Genomic DNA, 12,776 nt, shown 5'->3' with positions numbered 1-12,776 from the left:
GGGGGGCTTCACCTGCTAGCGGATGCAAAGGGGCATCCTGGTATTTTTGATTGTCACACTGCGATCGTCCAGTGCCGAGTCCACTGATGGCATCAGAGCGGATCAGTGCACTTTGTTATGTCACCATGTTCGAGGGAACCCCAACATGAACAGCCTGTGGGAACTGTAATAAGTCCATGTAGTCGAGCTGTATTACTAAGCTGAAAGTTTTATTGATACAGTTCTTAGATGTAGATAGGTATCAAGTACAGAGCAGTACAGAACCAAATATAGAATAGGTCTTCAGTACAGAGCCTCCCCAGGAGCAGCCTTCTTGCTGCTCAACCCATACTCCCAACTGACACTCCACACACAGGCATTCCAACATTCCATTACCACACCACACATACCAACATTCCACTGAACATCCACACTGGCTGAGCAGCAAGACAGATAAGCAGGAAAGATATATTGCACTGAAACCCAGATACAACACACCTTCCCCCTTTAGGGAACGGGAACAAATGAATAATACGAGTAGTAGCATATCAATAGCAAAATTAAAACTTGCGATAAATCCGTAAAAGAATGCAATGAATTAATTAACAAAGATTGACATGACACATGACACACCTCTTCCCCCTTTATGAAGCAAATAAAGACTGGTCATAAGGAAATGCAAAACGTCAAACAATGGTTTCAATAAACCTAAATCTTGCAATAAAGGTTGTAGAAAAAACAAAATGTAGTGAGGAATACACAGAGAAGAGAATGTGAGAAAAGGGAATCTCCCACCATATGCTCAGTAATACTAAAACAACTAACAGAAGAATACAGGAACTTGACATCCAAGTTACCAGCAAGACACACCAGTTGGCCAGACTACCATGGAGATGATAAGCATAGTACGTCAACCATTGAAAAAGAATAGCGCAAGAACAAGAAGGTACTCCCAACAAGTGACACCAAGAAGGAAATTCTTACTCACACAGAAAAAGAAGAGAGACATCTACACTCCAGGAGTGTAGGCTGGAATAAATAAATCCAACATGACAGTAAGCAGATGTGAAATCACGCACACGTACCATGTGAAAAAGTGAAAAACACACTGTCAGAAAATCATAGCAGTAGATCCCACGAAAGGGGATTTTTAAATCAAGTGCTGTGAAGTAAAGTAAAATGCAGGGAAACGTAGGCGATGAGTCTACGCACAAGTGGGAGGCCACATACCTAATAGACTGTCACAACCATACCTTAATTTATAACAATTCCCATACTGAAACTTGTGAACAAAATACAGTAGATTAAATAACATATGGGAACAATGTAGGTGACAAATCCATGGGCAATAATTCGAACAAAGGTGGAAGGTCACATGGCCAGTAGGCTATTACAACGCATACCTCAATTAATGAAAATTCCCTTACTGAAACTTGTAAACAAAGCAGTGTAAACAACATTATAATGCAGTTAAGCTAAGTGACGTACAGTAATATTGTAGGTGACGTGTCCACTCATAAGTGGAAGGTCACAGGTTATCAAAAGCATACCTCAATTAATGAAAAATCCCTTACTGAAACTTATTGGTAGAAACAAATCCAACCCCCAAAACAGTAGTACATTTCCTTTTAGCAAGATAAAATAAGAATTTGAACTGTAGGAAACAAGCTTGTTATAAAGCACACAAGGAAGTGTAAATCTCCCATGCTTCTTAAAACTGCGCCCAGCTGTCAAGCACATGTACTTTAAAACAGTTTGTAAGCTGCAACACTGAATGCCTGTAAGAGAAACAGTACAACACATCCATGCCAAAGGAAGGCTGATCCCACAAATGCAGACTGCTTGCTCCCACGTCGGAAAGCAGACTGTGGGCAGATAACAACTTGCTCCCACATCGGAAAGTGAAAACTCCTGTTTCCTCTTCAACAAAAATAAATGTGCACAAGTTTTTGATTTTTTTAGATTAGGTCGCACATGCATGACTCACCACTCAGTGCCTGTGGAAAAAACAGCGCCTCACTCAGCAGCATGCCGACACCATATACCAGAGTGAACACCAGTTCTTCGTGATGCCATAAATTCACCAAAATCCCGGTCTTACATACACGCAGTGCACCTACGCCGCACATGCTACAAACGGTGGTTGGCAAAATGAGAACAGAACACCAATAACTGAAATGAACCATTGTCAATCCTAAGATGGCCGCACGTTGGTCACGTCATGCCGGGTTGTTCCTGGCGCGCAGATGCTCCCAAACGTTGTGTGTCAGCCAAAAGCCTTGTAGAAGAACATGCGTCACAACAGATCCGACTAAGCATCTCTGGACAGCAGGGGAGCAGGACAGGTAGGACTGCAAGCGCTTAAACTATTTTTGAAAAATTCTTGACACACTCCGAGAGCGTGCTCTAAGCGTAGCTCGTGCTCTGTTTAAAGAGAAAAACAGTGGTTTAACTGCCCTACTGTGGACAAGTCTCAAGTGCTTTTAACAAATAATGGACCACAAGTGCCTCGCCTAGGTCAGAACATAGCAGCAGAGCTTGCGTTCTCCACCTGTCCGCGCCGCAAATGAGCTGTCACAAGGCGTCTTGCAGCAAGTCCACTCATCTCTGGCAATGAAGATGACTTTGATAAACCCAGTGTGTCCCCATATATTTCCCCGCTCCGAGACCACACTGAGACAGCCACAAAACAGAGTTGATAAATAAAGCGCTTTTGTGCATCACCAGTTTTCTATGGTAGCAAGATATATAGTGTCCTAGAATTCATATCAAAGATGCCACGTCAATATCAATATAGTCAAGCTGGACACAGTAGCATGAGTTAGCAGGAGAGGAACACCTCTTCAAGACAGCAGAGCAGGGAGAACTGGGACTGGCACACTTGGGTTAGGGTGACCGATGATAAGGTCACTGATGGGGCTCAGAGTTTCCAATAATTTTAAAAAGCGCTGCTTGTAGTTTCAAGTAAAGTCCTTTTACCTGCGTCATAGACTGCTGACTAATTCAGTTTCTTGAGATTCAGTAACTACTTCCTCAGTAGACTAGCAGGTGGCAAGATAGTTCCTTTCCAGATCGTCGCCAAATGTAATACGTCCATGTAGTCGAGGTGTAGTATAAAGATGAATGGTTTATTGATACACTTCTTAGGTGTAGATAGGTATCAAGTATAGAGCAGTGCAGAACCAAATATAGAATAGGTCTTCAGTACAGAGCCTCACCAGGAGCAGCCTTCTTGCTGCTCAACCCATACTCCCAACTGACACTCCACACACAGGCATTCCAACATTCCATTACCACACCACACATACCAACATTCCACTGAACATCCACACTGGCTGAGCAGCAAGACAGATCAGCAGGAAAGATGTACTGCACTGAAACCCAGATACAACAGGAGCCTCCATGCCAAAGGGACATATGGTGTTTGCAGCCACAGTGCATCATGCAGGCCCTTCTTGGGGTAACTGAAAGAATATGCACATGGTTGTTCACGTTGAGGCAGCTGAATCAGTCCGTTTCAAACCAGGGAGCTGACATACTTAGGGTTCCTGACAAGGTCATGGCAAACTGGTCCTTTCTGTCGCCTCATTTCTTCAGCGGCTCTGGTTAGTAGCCTTATTTTAACATACCTTTTATATTTTGTTTGCATTCGATTGTGCAACTTGTGCATTATTCACAACTTATTATTTAACACCTTCCCAATCCATGATGGAGGTTCACAGTTCACCACCAGTACCCTTTTACATTCAATGACGCAATGTTTGTTTAGCTGTTACTCTGGCCTGCTCTAATCAGTGAGGTGTTCAGTACATTTAGTGAGTACTGACTAAGCACCGTTTTAAATCGCTGCCTTCCAATTGCCACTCGACAATCTACATGGGCATTTATTTTATTTAAATGTGGGAACATCTCAATACTTATTTAGTTGGGAATCCTGCTCAAAAGGACCTTTATTCTTCCATTGAAATGCACTGCTGTCTCTGATAGGCTGCAGGTGTATTCCATGGGAGAGATATATCCTACACGTGTAACTGTGGCATTCTGAGGACCTACGCCACAACCCCTCTTTATAGAGCTTCAAACAGGACCTCACATTTTTACTCATCAACAAGTACTTCAACAACAAACACTAGTCGATTTATGTCTCCCAAAGACCACGCCCTCTTTGAATTGTTTTTCCGTCTAGAGAGGCCTTCTAATCTTACTGACTATTCAGACGCTAAATTGTCCCCTAACCCCTCTACCTTTACCCAAATGTTTGATTGCTCTATACTACTGTATTCCTATTGTGGACTTTGTTACTTGTTTATCTAGATTTAACCCTGTTGACTTTCGTCATGTACTTCTTGTACACTTCCTCTCAAAATATGTAAAGTGTTCTGATATCCTTTAGTCTAGCCAGCGCTATATAAAACTCTATAAATAAATAAATTCCTAAAGCATCTCAGTCACCATATGGCTGTTTACGATGCAAATTGAATTTGGATATGTATTTGTATATTGAATCTGTGTGCACCTAACACTAAATACTTGAAACATTGTAATAAACTGGGTTATTGATTGAGGGGAGCGAGTACCCCACTGAAGCAACAACCACAGTCCTTATCTGTGTGAACCGCACAAGTGTGGTAGTTTGGCACAAAATAAAAGTCCCTCTTAACGTAGAGGCACTATGCAGCACACAAACAGTAATAAACTAACAACACAACAAAAGAAAAATTTAGAAAAATAGGGTACATTTTAATAAATAAAACTTCACCAAACCTATTTAAATACAATTAGTAGAACCGGAGTTATGAATATTTAAGATTTCTAGTCAAACCTAGTGCCTAAAGGATCAATAAAGCAACCACAAGAATCTGGTAGCATGAGACCAGGACAAACTCAAAAGTTAAGGCCGACCACAAAAGATGGTGGCCCGGATCCACAAAATGGATGGGGTCCTGTCTTCGCTGAGCTTGGGGCTTAGAACATTTCTTGAAGAAAGTTCAGGAGAAGGTAGAGTTAAGCTTAGTCCTGCTTTGTCTCTCTGTCTAGGGGGAATACACAAGAACCAACAGCAGAGTCACTTGACTCGGGACTCTAGCAGAAAGTACAATGGTTACCACTGGAAAAAAATTTAAACCTTTTAAAAGTGGTGTTTTCAGTATTGTGACTTAAAATCCAAGCTTTATCATTAAAGAGGATTTTAAATTACACAATTAATGTGAGTCAAAACATTACATTTCTACCTGCTCCCAACAAAATGTTAGCACATGTTAAATGTATTAAGGCAACCCAATGAAAGTTTATGGGAGAGGTAGACCTTACAATAGTGAAAAACGATTTTAGGAGTTTTTCACTACCAAGACATAAAACTTAAGAACACAGTCCTACTTCTAAAATACAATGCAATTCTTTTACATAACATTAGCCATAGTGGCTGCTTTATTTTTTTAGCTTTCATTGGATACGTTTGTGCGCATCTCATGAAATTATTATTTCTCACTTTTATGTTGAGGATCAATTTTATATCCATTTTCAAGGGTATGAAGGTCTGTGCAGACCAAACCCAAGAGCCCAGCACTTTCAAGAGGTCCCTTGAGGGATGCTTGTTTTTTCCAGTTGATAGTGCAGTGCATCTGACACATTTTGACCCATCTTCGGAACAGTGAGGACTAATCAAATGAGCGAAAGAATCCCTGACCAATTTGATGCTGTAGAGCACGGGTACTCAAAGTACGGCCCGCGGGCCGGTGGCGGCCCGGCAAGCCTTCCGTGGCGGCCCGCGGACCTTGAGTCATCATGCCCGTGTTTTAAATTTTTTTTTTTAAGAGTGTCTGCAGCAGCGCGAGTGACTCTGCTGCTCTGTGGGGGCCGGACGATCCTAGCGATAGCGAGAGTAAAGCTGCAGGGGCCTAAGAGGTGAAATACATCAAGGCCTCATTAACATGAAAATGGTCTTTTAAAGACCTGTTAAGTGCTCGGGTGCGGCTGTGAATGTGTGTGCGCCCCGGCAGACACACAGGCAGGGTGAGATGAGAGGGAGGGGGACTTATAAACACATGCACACCTCAAAAGAAAAGCGCATTCTTTAGCTGGAAAATCACCTACTTAATCGGCACTTCTCGCTCACTCAGTCTATTGCCCCACATTCAGGGTCTACCACGGAATGCAAAACCACCCGAGAGAAAATTACGATTTACATTTTTGCTCAAAAATAATCAGCGCTAACAAATGCTACTGCAGCTTTGAGTAACCTTCTTAATCTGTAATCGGTTTTAAACCCAAACAAGGTAATTTAGCACTTTCCCTATCCTGGATGCCTGTAAGAATTCGAATACTCTTTCATAGTCAGCAACGCATTTATAGAACAGGTCAGGTTTTAGTAAGAGGGATTGCACAGCGTTTATTTGGTTAAAGTAGTGTGTGTACTATTGATTCAGCGCCAACTATTAATTCTATATTTGACCCTATGGCTTCCGGAAATTATGTGCTACATTTGTTAAAAAAAATATTATGTTTTTGTAGGTGTTATCTAATCACAACCCTGTTTGCTCTGTTTGCGGCTGTGAGTGTGTGTGTGTGCCCCGGCTGACACACAGGCAGGGTGAGATGAGAGTGAGAGGGAGAGAAAGGGCGGGAGAGGGAGTGAGAGGGAGGGAAAGGGAGGGAGAGGGAGGGAAAGGGAGAGAGACATAGAGAGAGGGAGGGAAAGGGAGGGAGACGGAGAGGGAGTGAGAGGGAGGGAAAGGGAGGGAGACGGATGGAGAGAAAGGGAGGGAAAGTGAGAGGGAGAGAAAGGGAGGGAAAGTGAGAGGGAGAGAAAGGGAGTGAGACGGAGAGGGAGTGGGAGGGAGAGGGAGGGAGACGGAGAGGGATGGAAAGGGAGTGAGACAGAGAGGGAGTGAGACAGAGGGAGAGAGGGAGTGAGAGTGAGAGAGAGAGAGTGGGAGGGAGTGAGAGAAAGAGAGTGAGATGAAGTGAGACAAGGAGAGAGGGAGGGAGAGAGAGAGAGCTAGAGCGAGAGAGGGAGACCAAGAGAGAGATGTGTGTATGCCGGGTCTGGTAGCTCAGTGGACAAAGGCATCCGCTGCAGGGACCTGTGATCAACCTCATGGTCAGTTTTTTTATTGCTCTAGCCCCGCCCCTCCCCCACTGATCCCGCCCCCACCGGTGCGGCCCTCGGACACAAACCAAACTGTAAATTTGGCCACCGAGAGAAAGTTTGTGAGTACCCATGCTGTAGAGCATACTGTATTTGTTTATCTTTCTGAATGTCTTAGAAAAGACTGATTATTATACGAGTTGGAACATCCTGTGTATTTCTATACTTTTACTTTTTAAATTAGTTTTCCTATTTTCAGTGTGTATTTTTAAAAATTATGTCACAATTTATTTTTTTGATGGTGTCACCCACTGTTTCTCCACAACGGAATGTTACTGAGCTTTACAATGAACTGGAGGAATGCATTCCTCAGAAACAATAGTAGGTATTTCAAGAAATGCATGACTGCTCTGTATAGGCGGAAGAAATGAGTTTCCTGGGCAACCGGAGGGTCGATGTTGCGTTTTGTGCCACAGATATCAGGTTATAGATAGACGTGAGAGATGTTGGGGAGGAGAGCGCTTGAGAGGACTTGAAATTTCGTGATTTACTTGTGTAAGACTTTCTGTACTCTCTTTAACCACCAGAGAGGTTCCAAAGGCAGGTTACATAGTTAGGGTGATTTAGATGGTTGGCTTTTTTAAGTGAGGCATTCACGGGTGAGTTTCATTTTGATGTGGAGCCATTGTAATTAACTGAGAACATTAGAGATGTGGTTGAATTTTCTGGAGGAACACTGAAGTTTTAGCTGAGTTAACAAATATATTTTTTTTAATGGAGTTCCAATGGAAATTTGCAGATGTGTAGATTCTGTTTAAGTGAAATGACCAACTAAGTGGGGTAAGCGTTAATCACAATGAAGTCCCTGATGAAGCAGTGAGGGAGCACAAGCCATGCCTTCAGCAATAAGAGTTGGGTAAAAACAAATGTTGTCTCTGTGTATCTGGGAAAGGATAAGGAATTCCAGTTCTGAAGGTCTAAGCTGCAGAAAATGATCCGACATCCAGGATTTAAGCTTGACATGGATGATGTTGGATGTTGGTTGATGTTTCGGGTATCTTGATATAAAGCTGTACCTTTGTTTTGAAGATAGATGCACTCATCATTTTTAACATAAGCCCTGCAGTTGTAGAATTAAAAGTGGAGAGAACCTTAATGGACCGCAAAAACACCACACTTGGCTTCAGAGGGTTGTTGGAGAAGGATTCAACATTTAACGCACTCGTCTCTCAAAGGATGAGTTTTGGAAAGTGGGGAGGTATTTTTGTCCCTTTGTAGTGAAGGATGGAATTGTCAGAATTCAGTTTACTTCCATCTTGGGAGTGATTATTTACTATATTCTTAGCAGAGAGCGAAGTAACATTGTCCACACTGGTTGACTGTTCCCTTCATGTGTGTTGTTTTCTGCAGGATGAGACATTGCTTGTTGACAAGTGTGGGCTGTGCAGATCTTTCTTCTGCTCTCCGTACTATTCCGTCTCTCACTATGCTTGTGCTGAGTAACAATGAGCTGGGAGATGCTGGAGTGAGGCAGCTGTGTGAAGGATTGAGACATCCAGGCTGCCGAGTACAGAAGTTGTGGTGAGTAGCAGCTGTTCTTACTGAGCACCTTTTTCATGCTCTCAGTAATCTTCAGTCACATGTCGCTGCCAATTATCAGCTGTTTGTATACACTGCCCCTGCCACACTGGCTCTCTCACCCGCTTTGCTCACCTTTCACTATTTTTGTCCCAGGTCATATGCCTTTTCAGTTTCATAGTGTGACCTATGGCTTGACCTGCTCCATTGCCATTTCGCTTCCTTTCTAGGCAAGCACAGAACTAGTAACTGATCATGTTAGTGGACACTGCATTGTTGCCACATTTGGAATGCAAAACTGTTTATCATATTTACCTCCTTCAAGTCACATCTCTGGGCGTCTCTATCTGTAACCATCTGCTATAAGGCTCACTATAGTATCCTTGTCCTGCATTTTTGCACTGTGCTTTACGATAGTAGGTCACACCATGCACCCTGGTAACTTGGTGTATTGCTTTGCCCTCCCAAATAATAGAAAATACCACCCTCCCACATGGAGGCTCAAACAGGACGAAGCAATAAAATCAAAACACCACCAGGAAAGGGATTCCACTCTTATAAAATGAAACACATCAAAAGACTGTTCTATGTGTAAGGCATGGGGTTTTCTTTGTGCAACACTTTCTAACAAAAAGGCTTTCCTAGATGTCAAATGAACAACATTCAAATATGTATGTATGTATATATATATATATATATATATATATATATATATATATATATATATATATATTGAACAGCAAACGTCCCTTTTCCAGGAGGAGAAACTTTTCAGCTGGTGCTGGCGACGAGCCAAGGACTAGACTCGTATTTTATTTAGAAGCAAAAATAAATACGCCGCACTCTTCTCGGGTGGAGTTCAAAGCAATTTATTCCAGCTCAAAAAAACTTCCTTTACCAATGCGTTTCGAACAAAACTTCCTGATCGCGGTAGTTACAAGTCCGTCTTTAGTTTCTGTTATTTATACCCTCATCACCACACAGACAATTAGGAGGCATGTGGGAGAGGTAGTTTTTCTCGGCTTGGTTAAAGCTGTTACCGGATTCCCACTAAAAGCGTGAAGCCAAATTAGATGTTATTACTGGCAAATATATTTTGTTTTTTTATCCTCGCAGGATCGAGTATTGTTCTCTCACAAGTTCATGCTGTGCAGATCTTGCCTCTGTTTTAAGTGCAAACACGTGGCTCACAGAGCTGGACCTGGGCGGAAATGAATTGGGTGATGATGGTGTAATACAGCTGTGTCAAGGACTGAACAATCCACACTGCAGGATACAGACTTTGGAGTAAGAAAGATTGTTTTCTTTATTTTATTTATTTTAACTAACATTTATTTTCAATCAGGTACTCCCTTCTCATTGATTGCTTCACTGTTAGCTGCACAATCCTCAGCATTATTAAGCTTATTATTGTCATGCATGTAGGAAATTGGGTTCCTGGTTGAGTGAGTGAAACCCTGCTCAAGCAGCAACCACAATTCTTGTCAGCGTGAAGCTCATGCAGACCCCAAATGAATCTGCTCTTAACCCACTGGTACCTTGGCACAAAAGCAGTCCGTCTTCACTTAGAGACAATGTGTAAAGTAATTTATGCCGCACTTCAAACAGTAATAAAGTGAAAACACAACATAAGGAAAATCCTACAACAATTTAGAAAAATAGAGACCAAAGCGACGGAAACCCAATCAGTAGAACCAGTGATATGCCATTTAAAAGAGTTCAGTTAAGTATATCACCAAAAAGCACAAAGCACCATTCAAGGTTATCTGGCCATGGAGCGTGATTTTGCGCGGGATGAATACAGGTTTAAGTTAGTCCAGCTGAATTACCTTCTACAGTCTGGTGCAAAGAGTTCTGTGCGCAGTGGAGGGGGCCACATAGTGTAAGGAGTGCTTCGCGGATGGTGTCGTCTTAGTGAGAAGAGCTGGCCAGGTGTCACAGACAATTTTCGATGTAGTGCAAAGTTCCTGTAAGGCGTCACTGATGGTCATTGCTGGAGATTTGCCGATGCTGTAGCGCGAAGTGTGGATCTCTTGTTGCCGGCTATTGCTAGCTGTCGGTATGGCACGAAGAGTCAGGTTCAACAAAGTTTGGCAGTTGGCATGGGAGGCAAGATCTTGGAGTGAACAGGCCCGTTCGCAGTAGGCAAGAGCCCAAATCTTCAGCTGATGCCACACCAAGGGACCAGGACCTGAGGGGCAGCACTTGGGTATTAGGAACTAACTCCGGCCGAGGCCAGTGGGGCTCAGGCAGGTGCAGTTGCAGGCTCTCGCAGCTTGGCAGAGGCAGGGAGGCCTCTGGAGCTTTATATGTTCCTGAAGCTCAGAACAGGAGGAATCACATCAGCCTGGGATGAAGGGAACAGGTCCAGTATTCATTCTCAGCAAGCATGGCAGCAAGGCAACTAAGTAGCAGGGTAGAGGAGTAGCTGCCTTTCTAGCAGCAGAGCAGCACAGCAGTTCTTCTTCTATAGTATCCATAGGTCCAGAGGTGTACAGAAGAGTTGGGTCTGCGGGTCCTGTGTTTATAGCTTTTGCCAGCTTTAAAGTAGAAGAAAGTTCTGGAGATTTACACCCCCAGAGTAGTCTGACATGTCCTGCCTCCCTGTCCTGGCCCCAGCTTGTCTGGGGGTACAAAAGACTTGAGTCAAACCCTTTGTGAATGCGCTCAGGCAGAGGCTTTGTGATGTGCAATTGTGGTATCTGATCGCAGAATGGGCCATCTCTGACTTGATCGGAGAGGAGCTATCTCTTCTTTGTCTCACTGTCTGGGAGCACTCCACAAAGACCAACTGCCAGCTACACCGACCCATGTGACCCAGGATACCGGTTGCAGGCACCAATTGTTTGGGACAAGAAAATGCCAATTTGCTTGTCAGTGCTTGTGTGATATCTTTAAGAGGATTTGTGTCCTTTGTTCTACTGAAAGGACTATTCTGATGTGTTTTGATACTACGTATGTGTTTGGTTTGTAGGAAAAGCCTTCATATAATGTTCTCTGATATTATCTGCCTGTACCATCGTGTCCTGCATGGAAAGTGGTTGTGTGATGTGATCTTAGATGACTTGCACCTCCGTCCTGCAGGATAAGCCATTGTTTAATGTGTTTCACTACTATCTCTGTGTCCTGCACAAAAGGCCACTGTGTGTTGTAGACTTGCATGGGTGGTGCAGTGTTTGATCTATTTTCTTTCTCTCTCCCTCTCTATGTCCTGCAGCCTGACTGAATGCTCCCTCACAGGTTTATGTTTCAAAGAGCTGGAGTCTGTTTTCAGGACAAATGAAAGTCTGACAGAGCTGTTTCTTGCACAAAATAACCTAAGGGAATCCTTCATGCAACCACTGTTTGAAGGTTTGAAATGTAAAGGATGTAAAATGCAGGTGCTGTGGTAAGTAGTTATCTGTAACCTCTGTCTTTAAGCATTTTAAATTCTGTGACTTGAGCCTTTCCCTTTGTGATTGTTGAAAACCCCTCAACTTCTAGTACAGCTTTCAGCGTTCTACTGATGCGGATTATATGTTGCTTAACTCCTTTACAGCTCTTCTTGTCACTCCTATCATGTACCTTCTGATTTTGAGTCACATTGTTGGATATTTAACCTTTACTGTTTATGCATCATATCTCACCCCCTTTTCCAGATCTCCAATTACTAATGTAACTCGAATCTCATCAATTTAAACACATACAGCATATTCTGACACTCCCTAAACTCCTCCTTGTGTTCTTATTCCATGTTTTCCACACGCGCACGCGCCATTGACTGTAAGGAAGTTTGTATTCACTATTCTAATGCATGCACATTGATACTGGTAATACACTTTTAAGCCATGATACGCGAAGCAAATAGAACTAAACCTCTTTTTTTAAACTCAGAAAAATACCTAAACCCACTCCAGGGACCAGTCCTCAAAGCACGCTGGACCTCACAGAGGTGGTATTTGTCAGGTTCTGTCAGAGTTTAATAATACATTGAGGATTCCCCTGGTTGTCACAGTGTTGGTTTAAAACAAATGTCCACACACACGCGCACACAAACAGATACGCACACGCAGAGACACACACACACACACACCTCTATCCCCAACAGTCTTCCTCTAAGTCAAAATAACCTACACACAAGTTGTTTCACGTA

At 43.0% G+C, this 12,776-nt stretch overlaps 1 protein-coding gene across 5 annotated transcripts in view; it reads left to right on the top strand.

The window, feature by feature from the left end:
• LOC147709713 (ribonuclease inhibitor-like) overlaps window positions 1–12,776 on the top strand; it is a 135,459-nt gene that overhangs the window by 46,484 nt on the left and 76,199 nt on the right. For all 5 annotated transcript variants that reach the window (XM_086928212.1, XM_086928209.1, XM_086928211.1 and 2 more), the window contains 3 exons: window positions 8,477–8,647; window positions 9,761–9,931; window positions 11,862–12,032. In XM_086928212.1, coding sequence (XP_086784338.1) covers window positions 8,477–8,647; window positions 9,761–9,931; window positions 11,862–12,032 — 513 coding nt within the window. The remainder of the gene's footprint in view (window positions 1–8,476; window positions 8,648–9,760; window positions 9,932–11,861; window positions 12,033–12,776) is intronic.

Source organism: Lissotriton vulgaris, chromosome 6 (assembly GCF_964263255.1).
Source record: "Lissotriton vulgaris chromosome 6, aLisVul1.2, whole genome shotgun sequence".
NCBI lineage: Eukaryota > Metazoa > Chordata > Amphibia > Caudata > Salamandridae > Lissotriton > Lissotriton vulgaris.
Note: the sequence above shows the minus strand (reverse complement) of the source record. Positions and strands in the feature narration are given on the sequence as shown.